Source organism: Ambystoma mexicanum, chromosome 10, assembly GCF_040938575.1.
Source record: "Ambystoma mexicanum isolate Mex_15411 chromosome 10, UKY_AmexF1_1, whole genome shotgun sequence".
NCBI lineage: Eukaryota > Metazoa > Chordata > Amphibia > Caudata > Ambystomatidae > Ambystoma > Ambystoma mexicanum.
In genome coordinates, this window is record NC_090932.1 from 57401189 (window position 1) to 57416110 (window position 14922).

The 14922-nt window shown below is 49.3% G+C and overlaps 1 protein-coding gene across 1 annotated transcript in view; it reads right to left on the reverse strand.

The window, feature by feature from the left end:
• SLC51A (solute carrier family 51 member A) overlaps window positions 1-14922 on the reverse strand; it is a 202726-nt gene that overhangs the window by 126442 nt on the left and 61362 nt on the right. Inside the window, exon 3 of the mRNA XM_069620326.1 lies at window positions 3579-3733. Coding sequence (XP_069476427.1) covers window positions 3579-3733 — 155 coding nt within the window. The remainder of the gene's footprint in view (window positions 1-3578; window positions 3734-14922) is intronic.

The window sequence follows — 14922 nt, forward strand, 5'->3', positions numbered from 1 at the left end:
TTGTGCATGTCCCATCTGACCTCTCTGAAAAGTGTCTACAGTAAAGTCCAGGAGTCTTTCCATGTGCAAGGACTGTGCATAGGTGTGAATGATAATAATGGTAACTAGGTAAGCATGTTCACAGACAGGCATATTGCTGTGCAGTCCCTCTGAACACCCGTTTTGAAGGAACAGGCCGGGAGGATAGCTCAGTGACCAAACGCTGGTCTTTGAAGAAAGACAACGCTGAGCAGCATGGGTTAAAATCCTGGTTCCGTGCTTAGAGGCTGGACTCCGGCATGAAGCGCGATATAAAAACCCAATTCAATTCAAACATGGAAGAATAGGGTCCCATCATGAGTTTGGTTTATTTTTGGCCCCAATCACCACCTGCGATAATTACCGTTTCTGCATGCAATAATCTGAGGGGCTCTGCGTGTTTCCAAGTATACAGACCACACTGCGGCCGCGGGTACACATGTCCTCAAATTCTTCATGCCGTATTTTAGAAAATCTACATGCAGTCATGTAATCATTTTTCTTGTAAACATTTCAACGCTCAATTGGAGGCTGGAAATGGATTCTGTGGAGTACCGGCTCATAGCGCTACTGTACAATTTTCACTGATGCAGAGAAGCTTCATTCTTAACCCTTCCCTGCAGTACATTATAGAGGGGGTAAGTTGGTGGGTTTCAGAGATGCCCACTTTTCACCCGCTTTGGGGGTCCCCATGCACATGTTGTTTCCTGCGGTTTAAGGGATGTGCCTACCCTTCCCTATCCTACAGGACTGAAGGGGGACCTAAAAATAATTTGTCCATCCAACTCCAGGCCTCGAGGGCCGGGATCCTGACAGGTTTTCATGATATCCCTCATTAATATTCATGAGGAAAAATGTGCATATATTTAGAATCATTGTATCATTGTATGCAAATGTATCTCATGAATCTCATGAATATTAATGAGGGGTATGCTGAAAACCCGACATGAATCTGGCCCTAGAGGCCTGGAGTTGGGATACCAACTATGATCAGCCGGCATTTACTGCATGCTGAATTTCCCAAGAAATGTGTATGAGGTAAATACACCTCAATCCATAATTTGGCAGGTGGTAAAACCTGGCGGTATCTGAAATACCATATGTTTTTACCATTGCCACCTGAACCAGTATGAGGGCCACTTGAGTGCTGTGGGCATGAAGTAGGAATCGTGTCCCCTCTTAGTGTACCGTAGTAGAAAGGCTGCCAGTAGATTTGAGGTTTCTGATTGGTTGCAGTTGCATAGTGGACAGGAAGACCCTGGAATGTTTGAGGTTTTCCCATTTCGACCCAGACCCTCATGTTTGGGAAGGCCCACCTGTGATTTCCAAAAGTGCAAAGGAGCAAGTGCCGAACCTATGTAGCTCAATGTAACTTGCATTCCAGGGGTTCAAGACGAGCATGGCATGCACAGATCCCAACCTTTCAACCTTGTGATCTTGGTCCTCCAACACTGAAATTCTGCCCGCACTTGCACTCTCCATGGATGTGAAGAATATTTTGGAGGCTCGCAACAGAGAAATTGTCACTTTTTTGACTAATGGCGAGGGTAAAATGCTGGCCAGATCCTGCAAATGAGGGTCATTTGTGAGATATGAAATGTGAGTAAGGGGTTCGTTGCCATGGGACGGCGTATTGCATGGGTGCCATTTGGCAGGGTGTGATATTGGTTGTGCCAGGGGCACTACAAAAGAGTGTCTTCCTTGCCACTGGGGCATGGGCCAGGAAAACAAGACCTCCTTAGCCGCCCGCTGGAATATAGGACAACCCCAAGTCTCAGCTTTAACCTTTAATGAATGTATTGTTATGTTATGTTAGAACTCGTGATAACACAATGGCCATTACAGCTTGTGTTTGAGCGTCTACTAGAGGAGGATGGAAGAGTCCTCTTGTTTCACTTCTAAATGCCTATTTTTATTCCCTGTCCATGGGTACCTCCCTCTCCTCCCTCCTGCGTTTGTTTTTTCCTCTGCGCGGCACTATTTGACCTTTTGTAGATGTGACCACCATTGGAGCTTCGCTCCCCAATTTTAACATGTAGAAACTTTATCGTAATTAATTTCATACTAGCCATAGGATGTAGTGATGAGATTTCAACACCAATCTCTTTTGATTCAGGCGGTGTTAACCGCCCTCACATCAAATAGAATCTTGCCCTGAAGCAGGCTGGACTCGCTGCGAATTTGAGAGCCCTATAGCCGAAACTCGAGCAGGCCAACTAATGATGGGAAGCCAACATAAGAAGATCTACATTTAAGCCATAGATACGCAGCTTCAATCTGCGAAATTGGCTTATGGGATTTATCAGTCACTTTCCACTTTTTCATTGCAGACTGGTCCATTGCAGTCCTCAGATTGTAATAATTGAAATTATTTGCACCTTATTTGTTCTGTTTGCCCCATAGCTGTTATTTACGCCGTTTCCACTCATAGTTGTCTTTGCACATTTATTTGTATTACTGTTTGTTATTCGACGGCGGTGATGGTATTAGGTGGTATGCATGTATGCATGTATAATTGTGAGAGTGTATATTAGAGTTGTGATTGATGATATAATACATGCATTGGTTTATGGTTGTCACATTTGTTTTGTATCATACTAGTGCCAAGGGCGAGTATGCTCGTCCTTTTTGCATAGACTTACACAATAGCCTTGCAGTTAAGGGGTTAATTAATTGAAAAAAGTGATTAAATATATTGTGAAATAAATTATGGAATTGCCATTCTGACAGTGCAGCTCATTTAAATGAATGTGGCTTGGGATCTTCCTTTTTGTGTTGGTTCAGGATCTCCGCGTAGTCCTATGCCTTTGAATAAATATTGTGGAGAACCTCAGGTTTTTGTGTGTGCCTAATAGTCATGTCAGATAAGGAAAAGGTTTAGAAAGTTCAAAAATGGGGGGGGGGGCCTGTTTTAGTTACCAGCCTCACGTGGGGGTTAAGGGAGAGTTCTGAATCTTGGTATAGTCTCACCTTGTTCACCACAGGACCAGGTTGTGGGCATAGACACACACAGAGTGAATGTGGCCAGCTGAAGGAGATGTCTGAAAGCGGCCAAGCTGCCATTGGAATCTCTGTTTTTTGAGACTTGAACTTTAACAATTAAGGTTCAGCCAAGAATTCAGTTCCACTCAGTTATTACTACTGAGATCTGAAAAGCAATCGTGTCCAGGGCTTTACCCCAAGAGGGTGCTGCAAGGATTTTCAGGCTTCTGAAACGGCCCCACCACACAGTCCAAGCTTGCTGTAATATTTCCACCTGAACAATCCCAGATTCTCTATCCTCCTGACTCTAGCCCTCCTACCCTAGACCATCACATTCTATAAGGGGTAACTACAGACCTGCAACTGATCCTGCATCAGCCCCCAACTACACCCTCCCACCTACCCCTCAGCCACAGCTACCCAACCATCTCCTGATCTCCAGGTACAGCAGTCTGCTTTTGAGTATGACTAAACAACAGTGGTACCTTAGGGGGTTGGACCGCCCAAGATTGATTTTACTAAAGGAAAGCTTCCCAAAATTGCTCAATGCGTGCAAATCAAAGAGGAAGGGGACTTACGGTGGGCGCCGCACTGCTCCAGATGAGGGTGTTGCTCTTCAGGGGTCCTCTGATCTTCTTTGACAAATAAAGGGCCTCCTCGATGAAGATGATGAGGGAGAGCAGCGTGAGGGAGGTCAGGATACCCAAGATGGAGAGCTCGAGCGTGCCCAGCTCTGCGGAGAGAAAGAGTAAACACGGGAGGTACAAGCAAAGAAGCGGCCGGTGGTGACACAATCCTCAGCAGCGCTCCTCAGTGACCTACTGACCACTCACTGGTGGGTCAGCCAGAATCCAGGGTCTAGGTCCAACCCCAGGCCTAGAGGTCCTGGATCCTGATGGGTCTTCAGGATATTCCTCATTAATATTCATGAGCAGAAATGTGCACAGTCATTGTATGCAAATGTATCTCATGAATGTTAATGAGGGGTATCCTGAAAAACTAACATGGATCTGGCCCTCGAGGCATGGAGTTGGACAACCCTGAAAATGGGGGGCCTATGGACCGCTGCCTCTTTTGCTCATTCTCTAACACCCCCCCTTCCTCTTCTGTGTACGCAGGCGTAGGTAAGACATGGCAGGCAGCACCCGAAGGCTTGCATCATTCCTGCTAAGGTATGGGTAGTTGAGTCAGGGCGGAAGTGGCTGAAAGCTTGAAACCTCTGTGTCAGGGCATGGAGCCAGAAAGGGGCCAAGCGCCTTCTTTGGTCTTTCTCAGACCCCGGCTCCGCATGTGACTGAGGCATCAGTCATGACAGAGGCTGGGGTGATTGTGGCCCACAACTACTGGTCATTCCATGAACCCTGGAAACTGCCCCCTGTGGCCGAGAGGTGAAGGGCATCTGGTGAAGGCATTCACACTTCCTAGCATAGGATCAGGGGGGCAAATGTGGGTCCTGTGCTCCATGCTTTTACCTGGCAACTTGATCCCAAGGTAACTATGGGTGAATGTTCACCCTGTTGCCAGGGGGTTCGGTGTCACACTGGGCACAGTAACCCACTGGGGTGTTGATACATTTAAGATCTTCTGCATGCAACAGTATCCTATGGGTCAGTTGTGACCAGTGTAACTAATGATACATCTTAAATGGAGGAATTACATTTGTAATCAGTTTCATACTATGTGGCACAGGGTAGGTCTACTCCAATAGCAACAATTCTTATGGAGCCATGCCCACCCCCACCAACCCAACATTGAACCACGCGTAATTTAAGACATGATGCTCCAATCGCAAGTGGCGCGTGGGCTGGCAACAGCACCGGTGCCATGCGGTCAATATAGAAGAAACATTCAACACCCGAGGCCAGGCGTGAGTCACAGGCCCCCAATGATACGTGTTTTGGCTGTGATGTGACTCCTGCACCAGGGCTGGTCTGTCTGTGATGAGATGTGCATATTCTAGCAGTGGAGTATGTGGCATATATGTCCTGATAGTATTCCCAGGATGCTCTCCCTATGCTGAGGGTGGTGTGTGCTAGTGGTGGAGTATGTGGAATGTGTGCTTTGATGTGGTTCTTGCACCAAGGATGCTCTCCCTATGCTGAGGGTGGTGTGTGCTAGTGGTGGAGTATGTGGTATGTGTGCTTTGATGTGGCTCTTGCACCAAGGATGCTCTTCCTATGCTGACGGTGGTGTGTGCTAGTGGTGGAGAATGTGGAATGTGTGCTTTGATGTGGTTCTTGCAGCAAGGATGCTCTCCCTATGCTGAGGGTGGTGTGTGCTAGTGGTGGAGTATGTGGAATGTGTGCTTTGATGTGACTCCTGTACCCAGGATGCTCTCCCTATGCTGAGGTTGGTGTGTGCTAGTGGTGGAGAATGTGGAATGTGTGCTTTGATGTGGTTCTTACACCAAGGATGCTCTTCCTATGCTGAGGTTGGTGTGTGCTAGTGGTGGAGAATGTGGAATGTGTGCTTTGATGTGGTTCTTACACCAAGGATGCTCTTCCTATGCTGAGCTTGGTGTGTGCTAGTGGTGGAGAATGTGGAATGTGTGCTTTGATGTGGTTCTTGGTTCTTGCAGCAAGGATGCTCTCCCTATGCTGAGGTTGGTGTGTGCTAGTGGTGGAGTATGTGTAATGTGTGCTTTGATGTGACTCCTGCACCCAGGATGCTCTCCCTATCCTGAGGTTGGTGTGTGCTAGTGGTGGAGTATGTGTAATGTGTGCTTTGATGTGACCCCTGCACCCAGGATGCTCTCCCTATGCTGAGGGTGGTGTGTGCTAGTGGTGGAGTATGTGTAATGTGTGCTTTGATGTGACTCCTGCACCCAGGATGCTCTCCCTATGCTGAGGGTGGTGTGTGCTAGTGGTGGAGTATGTGGAATGTGTGCTTTGATGTGACTCCTGCACCCAGGATGCTCTCCCTATACTGAGGTTGGTGTGTGCTAGTGGTGGAGTATGTGAACTGTGTGCTGTGATATGGTTCGTGCACCAAGGATGCTCTCCCTATGCTGAGGTTGGTGTGTGCTAGTGATGGAGTATGTGAACTGTGTGCTTTGATGTGGTTCTTGCACCAAGGATGCTCTTCCTATGCTGAGGTTGGTGTGTGCTAGTGGTGGAGTATATGGAATGTGTGCACCAAGGATGCTCTCCCTATGCTGAGGGTGGTGTGTGCTAGTGGTGGAGTATGTGGAATGTGTGCTTTGATGTGGCTCTTGCACCAAGGATGCTCTTCCTATGCTGAGGGTGGTGTGTGCTAGTGGCGGAGTATATGGAATGTGTGCACCAAGGATGCTCTCCCTATGCTGAGGGTGGTGTGTGCCAGTGGTGGAGTATGTGGAATGTGTGCTTTGATGTGGCTCTTGCACCAAGGATGCTCTCCCTACGCTGAGGGTGGTGTGTGCTAGTGGTGGAGTATGTGGAATCTGTGCTTTGATGTGGCTCTTGCACCCAGGATGCTCTCCCTAAGCTGAGGGTGGTGTGTGCTAGTGGTGGAGTATGTGGAATGTGTGCTTTGATGTGACTCCTGCACCCAGGATGCTCTCCCTATGCTGAGGTTGGTGTGTGCTAGTGATGGAGTATGTGGAATGCGTTTTTTGATGTGACTCTTGCACCAAGGGTGCCCTCCCTATGCTGAGGGTGGTGTGTGCTAGTGGTGGAGTATGTGGAATGTGTGCTTTGATGTGGCTCTTGCACCAAGGATGCCCTCCCTATGCTGAGGGTGGTGTGTGCTAGTGGTGGAGTATGTGGAATGTGTGCTTTGATGTGACTCCTGCACCCATGATGCTCTCCCTAAACTGAGGCTGGTGTGTGCTAGTGGTGGAGTATGTGGAATGTGTGCTTTGATGTGACTCCTGCACCCAGGATGCTCTCCCTAAGCTGAGGGTGGTGTGTGCTAGTGGTGGAGTATGTGGAATGTGTGCTTTGATGTGACTCCTGAACCCAGGATGCTCTCCCTATGCTGAGGTTGGTGTGTGCTAGTGATGGAGTATGTGGAATGTGTTTTTTGATGTGACTCTTGCACCAAGGGTGCCCTCCCTATGCTGAGGGTGGCGTGTGCTAGTGGTGGAGTATGTGGAATGTGTGCTTAGATGTGGCTCTTGCACCAAGGATGCCCTCCCTATGCTGAGGGTGGTGTGTGCTAGTGGTGGAGTATGTGGAATGTGTGCTTTGATGTGACTCTTGCACCAAGGATGCTCTCCCTATGCTGAAGGTAGTGTGTGCTAGTGGTGGAGTATGTGGAATGTGTGCTTTGATGTGGCTCTTGCACCAAGGATGCTCTCCCTATGCTGAGGGTGGTGTGTGCTAGTGGTGGAGTATGTGGAATGTGTGCTTTGATGTGACTCTTGCACCAAGGATGCTCTCCCTATGCTGAAGGTGGTGTGTGCTAGTGGTGGAGTATGTGAAATGTGTATTTTGATGTGACTCCTGCACCCAGGATGCTCTCCCTATGCTGAGGTTGGTGTGTGCTAGTGGTGGAGTATGTGGACTGTGTGCTTTGATGTGGTTCTTGCACCAAGGATGCTCTCCCTATGCTGAGGGTGGTGTGTGCTAGTGGTGGAGTATGTGTAATGTGTGCTTTGATGTGACTCTTGCACCAAGCATGCTCTCACTATGCTGAGGGTGGTGTGTGCTAGTGGTGGAGTATGTGGAATGTGTATTTTGATGTGACTCCTGCACACAGGATGCTCTCCCTATTCTGAGTTTGGTGCGTGCTAGTGGTGGAGTATGTGTAATGTGTGCTTTGATGTGACTCCTGCACCCATGATGCTCTCCCTAAACTGAGGCTGGTGTGTGCTAGTGGTGGAGTATGTGGAATGTGTGCTTTGATGTGACTCCTGCACCCAGGATGCTCTCCCTAAGCTGAGGGTGGTGTGTGCTAGTGGTGGAGTATGTGGAATGTGTGCTTTGATGTGACTCCTGAACCCAGGATGCTCTCCCTATGCTGAGGTTGGTGTGTGCTAGTGATGGAGTATGTGGAATGTGTTTTTTGATGTGACTCTTGCACCAAGGGTGCCCTCCCTATGCTGAGGGTGGCGTGTGCTAGTGGTGGAGTATGTGGAATGTGTGCTTAGATGTGGCTCTTGCACCAAGGATGCCCTCCCTATGCTGAGGGTGGTGTGTGCTAGTGGTGGAGTATGTGGAATGTGTGCTTTGATGTGACTCTTGCACCAAGGATGCTCTCCCTATGCTGAAGGTAGTGTGTGCTAGTGGTGGAGTATGTGGAATGTGTGCTTTGATGTGGCTCTTGCACCAAGGATGCTCTCCCTATGCTGAGGGTGGTGTGTGCTAGTGGTGGAGTATGTGGAATGTGTGCTTTGATGTGACTCTTGCACCAAGGATGCTCTCCCTATGCTGAAGGTGGTGTGTGCTGGTGGTGGAGTATGTGAAATGTGTATTTTGATGTGACTCCTGCACCCAGGATGCTCTCCCTATGCTGAGGTTGGTGTGTGCTAGTGGTGGAGTATGTGGAATGTGTGCTTTGATGTGACTCTTGCACCAAGGATGCTCTCCCTATGCTGAGGGTGGTGTGTGCTAGTGGTGGAGTATGTGGAATGTGTGCTTTGATGTGACTCTTGAACCAAGGATGCTCTCCCTATGCTGAAGGTAGTGTGTGCTAGTGGTGGAGTATGTGGAATGTGTGCTTTGATGTGGCTCTTGCACCAAGGATGCTCTCCCTATGCTGAGGGTGGTGTGTGCTAGTGGTGGAGTATGTGGAATGTGTGCTTTGATGTGACTCTTGCACCAAGGATGCTCTCCCTATGCTGAAGGTGGTGTGTGCTGGTGGTGGAGTATGTGAAATGTGTATTTTGATGTGACTCCTGCACCCAGGATGCTCTCCCTATGCTGAGGTTGGTGTGTGCTAGTGGTGGAGTATGTGGACTGTGTGCTTTGATGTGGTTCTTGCACCAAGGATGCTCTCCCTATGCTGAGGGTGGTGTGTGCTAGTGGTGGAGTATGTGTAATGTGTGCTTTGATGTGACTCTTGCACCAAGCATGCTCTCACTATGCTGAGGGTGGTGTGTGCTAGTGGTGGAGTATGTGGAATGTGTATTTTGATGTGACTCCTGCACACAGGATGCTCTCCCTATTCTGAGTTTGGTGTGTGCTAGTGGTGGAGTATGTGTAATGTGTGCTTTGATGTGACTCCTGCACCCAGGATGCTCTCCCTATGCTGAGGTTGGTGTGTGCTAGTGGTGGAGTATGTGGATTGTGTGCTTTGATGTGGTTCTTGCACCAAGGATGCTCTCCCTATGCTGAGGGTGGTGTGTGCTAGTGGTGGAGTATGTGTAATGTGTGCTTTGATGTGACTCTTGCACCAAGCATGCTCTCCCTATGCTGAGGTTGGTGTGTGCTAGTGGTGGAGTATGTGTAATGTGTGCTTTGATGTGGCTCCTGCACCCAGGATGCTCTCCCTATGCTGAGGCTGGTGTGTGCTAGTGGTGGAGTATGTGGACGGTGTGCTTTGATGTGGTTCTTGCACCAAGGATGCTCTCCCTATGCTGAGGGTGGTGTGTGCTAGTGGTGGAGTATGTGTAATGTGTGCCTTGATGTGACTCTTGCACCAAGCATGCTCTCCCTATGCTGAGGGTGGTGTGTGCTAGTGGTGGAGAATGTGGAATGTGTGCTTTGATGTGGTTCTTACACCAAGGAGGCTCTTCCTATGCTGAGGTTGGTGTGTGCTAGTGGTGGAGAATGTGGAATGTGTGCTTTGATGTGGTTCTTGCAGCAAGGATGCTCTCCCTATACTGAGGGGGGTGTGTGCTAGTGGTGGAGTATGTGGAATGTGTGCTTTGATGTGACTCCTGAACCCAGGATGCTCTCCCTATGCTGAGATTGGTGTGTGCTAGTGGTGGAGTATGTGAACTGTGTGCTTTCATGTGGTTCTTGCACCAATGATGCTCTCCCTATGCTGCGGATGGTGTGTCCTAGTGGTGGAGTATGTGGAATGTGCGCTTTGATGTGGTTCTTGCAGCAAGGATGCTCTCCCTATGCTGAGGGCGGTGTGTGCTAGTGGTGGAGTATGTGGAATGTGTGCTTTGATGTGACTCCTGCACCCAGGATGCTCTCCCTAAGCTGAGGGTAGTGTGTGCTAGTGGTGGAGTATGTGGAATGTGTGCTTTGATGTGACTCCTGAACCCAGGATGCTCTCCCTATGCTGAGGTTGGCGTGTGCTAGTGATGGAGTATGTGGAATGTGTTTTTTGATGTGACTCTTGCACCAAGGATGCTCTCCCTATGCTGGGGTTGGTCTGTGATGGTGATGGAGTATGTGGAATGTGTGTTTTGATGTGACTCTTGCACCAAGGATGCTCTTCCTATGCTGAGGGTGGTGTGTGCTAGTGGTGGAGTATGTCGAATGTGTGCTTTGATGTGACTCTTGCACCAAGGATGCTCTTCCTATGCTGAGGGTGGTGTGTGCTAGTGGTGGAGTATGTGGAATGTGTGCTTTGATGTGACTCTTGCACCAAAGATGCTCTCCCTATGCTGAGGATGGTGTGTGCTAGTGGTGGAGTATATGGAATGTGTGCACCAAGGATGCTCTTCCTATGCTGAGGTTGGTGTGTGCTAGTGGTGGAGTATGTGGAATGTGTGCTTTGATGTGACTCTTGCACCAAGGATGCTCTCCCTATGCTGAGGGTGGTGTGTGCTAGTGATGGAGTATGTGGAATGTGTGCTTTGATGTGACTCTTGCACCAAGGATGCTCTCCCTATGCTGAAGGTGGTGTGTGCTAGTGGTGGAGAATGTGGATTGTGTGCTTTGATGTGGTTCTTGCAGCAAGGATGCTCTCCTTATGCTGAGGGTGGTGTGTCCTAGTGGTGAAGTATGTGGAATATGTGCTTTGACGTGACTCCTGCACCCAGGATGCTCTCCCTATGCTGAGGTTGGTGTGTGCTAGTGGTGGAGTATGTGGACTGTGTGCTTTGATGTGGTTCTTGCACCCAGGATGCTCTCCCTATGCTGAGGTTGGTGTGTGCTAGTGGTGGAGTATGTGTAATATGTGCTTTGATGTGACTCTTGCAACCAGGATGCTCTCCCTATGCTGAGGGTGGTGTGTGCTAGTGGTGGAGTATGTGGAATGTCTGCTTTGATGTGACTCCTGCACCCAGGATGCTCTCCCTAAGCTGAGGGTGGTGTGTGCTAGTGGTGGAGTATGTGGAATGTGTGCTTTGATGTGACTCCTGAACCCAGGATGCTCTCCCTATGCTGGGGTTGGTCTGTGATGGTGATGGAGTATGTGGAATGTGTGTTTTGATGTGACTCTTGCACCAAGGATGCTCTTCCTATGCTGAGGGTGGTGTGTGCTAGTGGTGGAGTATGTCGAATGTGTGCTTTGATGTGACTCTTGCACCAAGGATGCTCTTCCTATGCTGAGGGTGGTGTGTGCTAGTGGTGGAGTATGTGGAATGTGTGCTTTGATGTGACTCTTGCACCAAAGATGCTCTCCCTATGCTGAGGATGGTGTGTGCTAGTGGTGGAGTATATGGAATGTGTGCACCAAGGATGCTCTTCCTATGCTGAGGTTGGTGTGTGCTAGTGGTGGAGTATGTGGAATGTGTGCTTTGATGTGACTCTTGCACCAAGGATGCTCTCCCTATGCTGAGGGTGGTGTGTGCTAGTGGTGGAGTATGTGGAATGTGTGCTTTGATGTGACTCTTGCACCAAGGATGCTCTCCCTATGCTGAAGGTGGTGTGTGCTAGTGGTGGAGAATGTGGATTGTGTGCTTTGATGTGGTTCTTGCAGCAAGGATGCTCTCCTTATGCTGAGGGTGGTGTGTCCTAGTGGTGAAGTATGTGGAATATGTGCTTTGACGTGACTCCTGCACCCAGGATGCTCTCCCTATGCTGAGGTTGGTGTGTGCTAGTGGTGGAGTATGTGGACTGTGTGCTTTGATGTGGTTCTTGCACCCAGGATGCTCTCCCTATGCTGAGGTTGGTGTGTGCTAGTGGTGGAGTATGTGTAATATGTGCTTTGATGTGACTCTTGCAACCAGGATGCTCTCCCTATGCTGAGGGTGGTGCGTGCTAGTGGTGGAGTATGTGGAATGTCTGCTTTGATGTGACTCCTGCACCCAGGATGCTCTCCCTAAGCTGAGGGTGGTGTGTGCTAGTGGTGGAGTATGTGGAATGTGTGCTTTGATGTGACTCCTGAACCCAGGATGCTCTCCCTATGCTGGGGTTGGTGTGTGCTAGTGGTGGAGTATGTGGAATGTGTGTTTTGATGTGACTCTTGCACCAAGGATGCTGTCCCTATGCTGAGGGTGGTGTGTGCTAGTGGTGGAGTATGTGGAATGTGTGCTTTGATGTGACTCTTGCACCAAGGATGCTCTCCCTATGCTGAAGGTGGTGTGTGCTAGTGGTGGAGTATGTGGAGTGTGTATTTTGATGTGACTCCTGCACCCAGGATGCTCTCCCTATGCTGAGGTTGGTGTGTGCCAGTGGTGGAGTATGTGTAATGTGTGCTTTGATGTGACTCCTGCACCCAGGATGCTCTCCCTATGCTGAGGTTGGTGTGTGCTAGTGGTGGAGTATGTGGACTGTGTGCTTTGATGTGGTTCTTGCGCCAAGGATGCTCACCCTATGCCGAGGGTGGTGTGTGCTAGTGGTGGAGTATGTGTAATGTGTGCTTTGATGTGACTCTTGCACCAAGCATGCTCTCCCTATGCTGAGGGTGGTGTGTGCTAGTAGTGGAGTATGTGGAATGTGTATTTTGATGTGACTCCTGCACCCAGGATGCTCTCCCTATGCTGAGGTTGGTGTGTGCTAGTGGTGGAGTATGTGTAATGTGTGCTTTGATGTGACTCCTGCACCCAGGATGCTCTCCCTATACTGAGGTTGGTGTGTGCTAGTGGTGGAGTATGTGGACTGTGTGCCTTGATGTGGTTCTTGCACCAAGGATGCTCTCCCTATGCTGAGGGTGGTGTGTGCTAGTGGTGGAGTATGTGTAATGTGTGCTTTGATGTGACTCTTGCACCAAGCATGCTCTCCCTATGCTGAGGTTGGTGTGTGCTAGTGGTGGAGTATGTGTAATGTGTGCTTTGATGTGACTCCTGCACCCAGGATGCTCTCCCTATGCTGAGGTTGGTGTGTCCTAGTGGTGGAGTATGTGGACTGTGTGCTTTGATGTGGTTCTTCCACCAAGGATGCTCTCCCTATGCTGAGGGTGGTGTGTGCTAGTGGTGGAGTATGTGTAATGTGTGCTTTGATGTGACTCTTGCACCAAGCATGCTCTCCCTATGCTGAGGGTGGTGGGTGCTAGTGGTGGAGTATGTGTAATGTGTGCTTTGATGTGACTCTTGCACCAAGGATGCACTCCTTACGCTGGGGTTGGTGTGTGCTAGTGGTGCAGTATGTGGAATGTGTGATTTGATGTGGTTCTTGCACCAAGGATGCTCTTCCTATGCTGAGGGTGGTGTGTGCTAGTAGTGGAGTATGTGGAATGTGTGCTTTGATGTGGTTCTTGCACCAAGGATGCTCTTCCTATGCTGAGGGTGGTGTGTGCTAGTAATGGAGTATGTGGAATGTTTGCTTTGATGTGGTTCTTACACCAAGGATGCTCTTCCTATGCTGAGGGTGGTGTGTGCTAGTAATGGAGTATATGGAATGTGTGCTTTGATGTGGTTCTTACACCAAGGATGCTCTTTCTATGCTGAGGGTGGTGTGCGCTAGTAATGGAGTGTGTGGAATGTGTGCTTTGATGTGGTTCTTACACCAAGGATGCTCTTCCTATGCTGAGGGTGGTGTGTGCTAGTAATGGAGTATGTGGAATGTGTGCTTTGATGTGTTTCTTGCACCAAGGATGCTCTCCCTATGCTGAGGGCGGTGTGTGCTAGTGGTGGAGTATGTGGAATGTGTGCTTTGATGTGACTCCTGCACCCAGGATGCTCTCCCTATGCTGAGGGTGGTGTGTGCTAGTGGTGGAGTATGTGGAATGTGTGCTTTGATGTGACTCCTGCACCCAGGATGCTCTCCCTATGCTGAGGGTGGTGTGTGCTAGTGGGGGAGTATGTGGAATGTGTGCTTTGATGTGACTCTTGCACCCAGCATGCTCTCCCTATGCTGAGGTTGGTGTGTGCTAGTGGTGGAGTATGTGGAATGTGCGCTTTGATGTGACTCCTGCACCCAGGATGCTCTCCCTATGCTGAGGGTGGTGTGTGCTAGTGGTGGAGTAAGTGGAATGGGTGCTTTGATGTGGCTCTTGCAGAAAGGATGCTCTCCCTATGCTGAGGATGATGTGTGCTAGTAATCGAGTATGTGTAAAGTGTGCTTTGATGTGACTCCTGCACCCAGGATGCTCTCCCTATGCTGAGGGTGGTGTGTGCTAGTGGTGGAGTATGTGGAATGTGTGATTTGATGTGGTTCTTACACCAAGGATGCTCTTCCTATGCTGAGGTTGGTGTGTGCTAGTGGTGGAGTATGTGGAATGTGTGCTTTGATGTGGTTCTTACACCAAGGATGCTCTTCCTATGCTGAGGTTGGTGTGTGCTAGTGGTGGAGTATGTGGAATGTGTGCTTTGATGTGGTTCTTGCACCAAGGATGCTCTTCCTATGCTGAGGGTGGTGTGTGCTAGTGGTGGAGTATATGGAATGTGTGAACCAAGGATGCTCTCCCTATGCTGAGGGTGGTGTGTGCTAGTAATGGAGTATGTGGAATGTGTGCTTTGGTGTGGTTCTTACACCAAGGATGCTCTTCCTAAGCTGAGGTTGGTGTGTGCTAATGGTGGAGTATATGGAATGTGTGCTTTGATGTGGCTCTTGCACCAAGGATGCTCTTCCTATGCTGAGGGTGGTGTGTGCTAGTGGTGGAGTATGTGGAATGTGTGCTTTGATGTGGTTCTTACACCAAGGATGCTCTTCCTATGCTGAGGGTGGTGTGTGCTAGTGGTGGAGTATATGGAATGTGTGAACCAAGGATGCTCTTCCT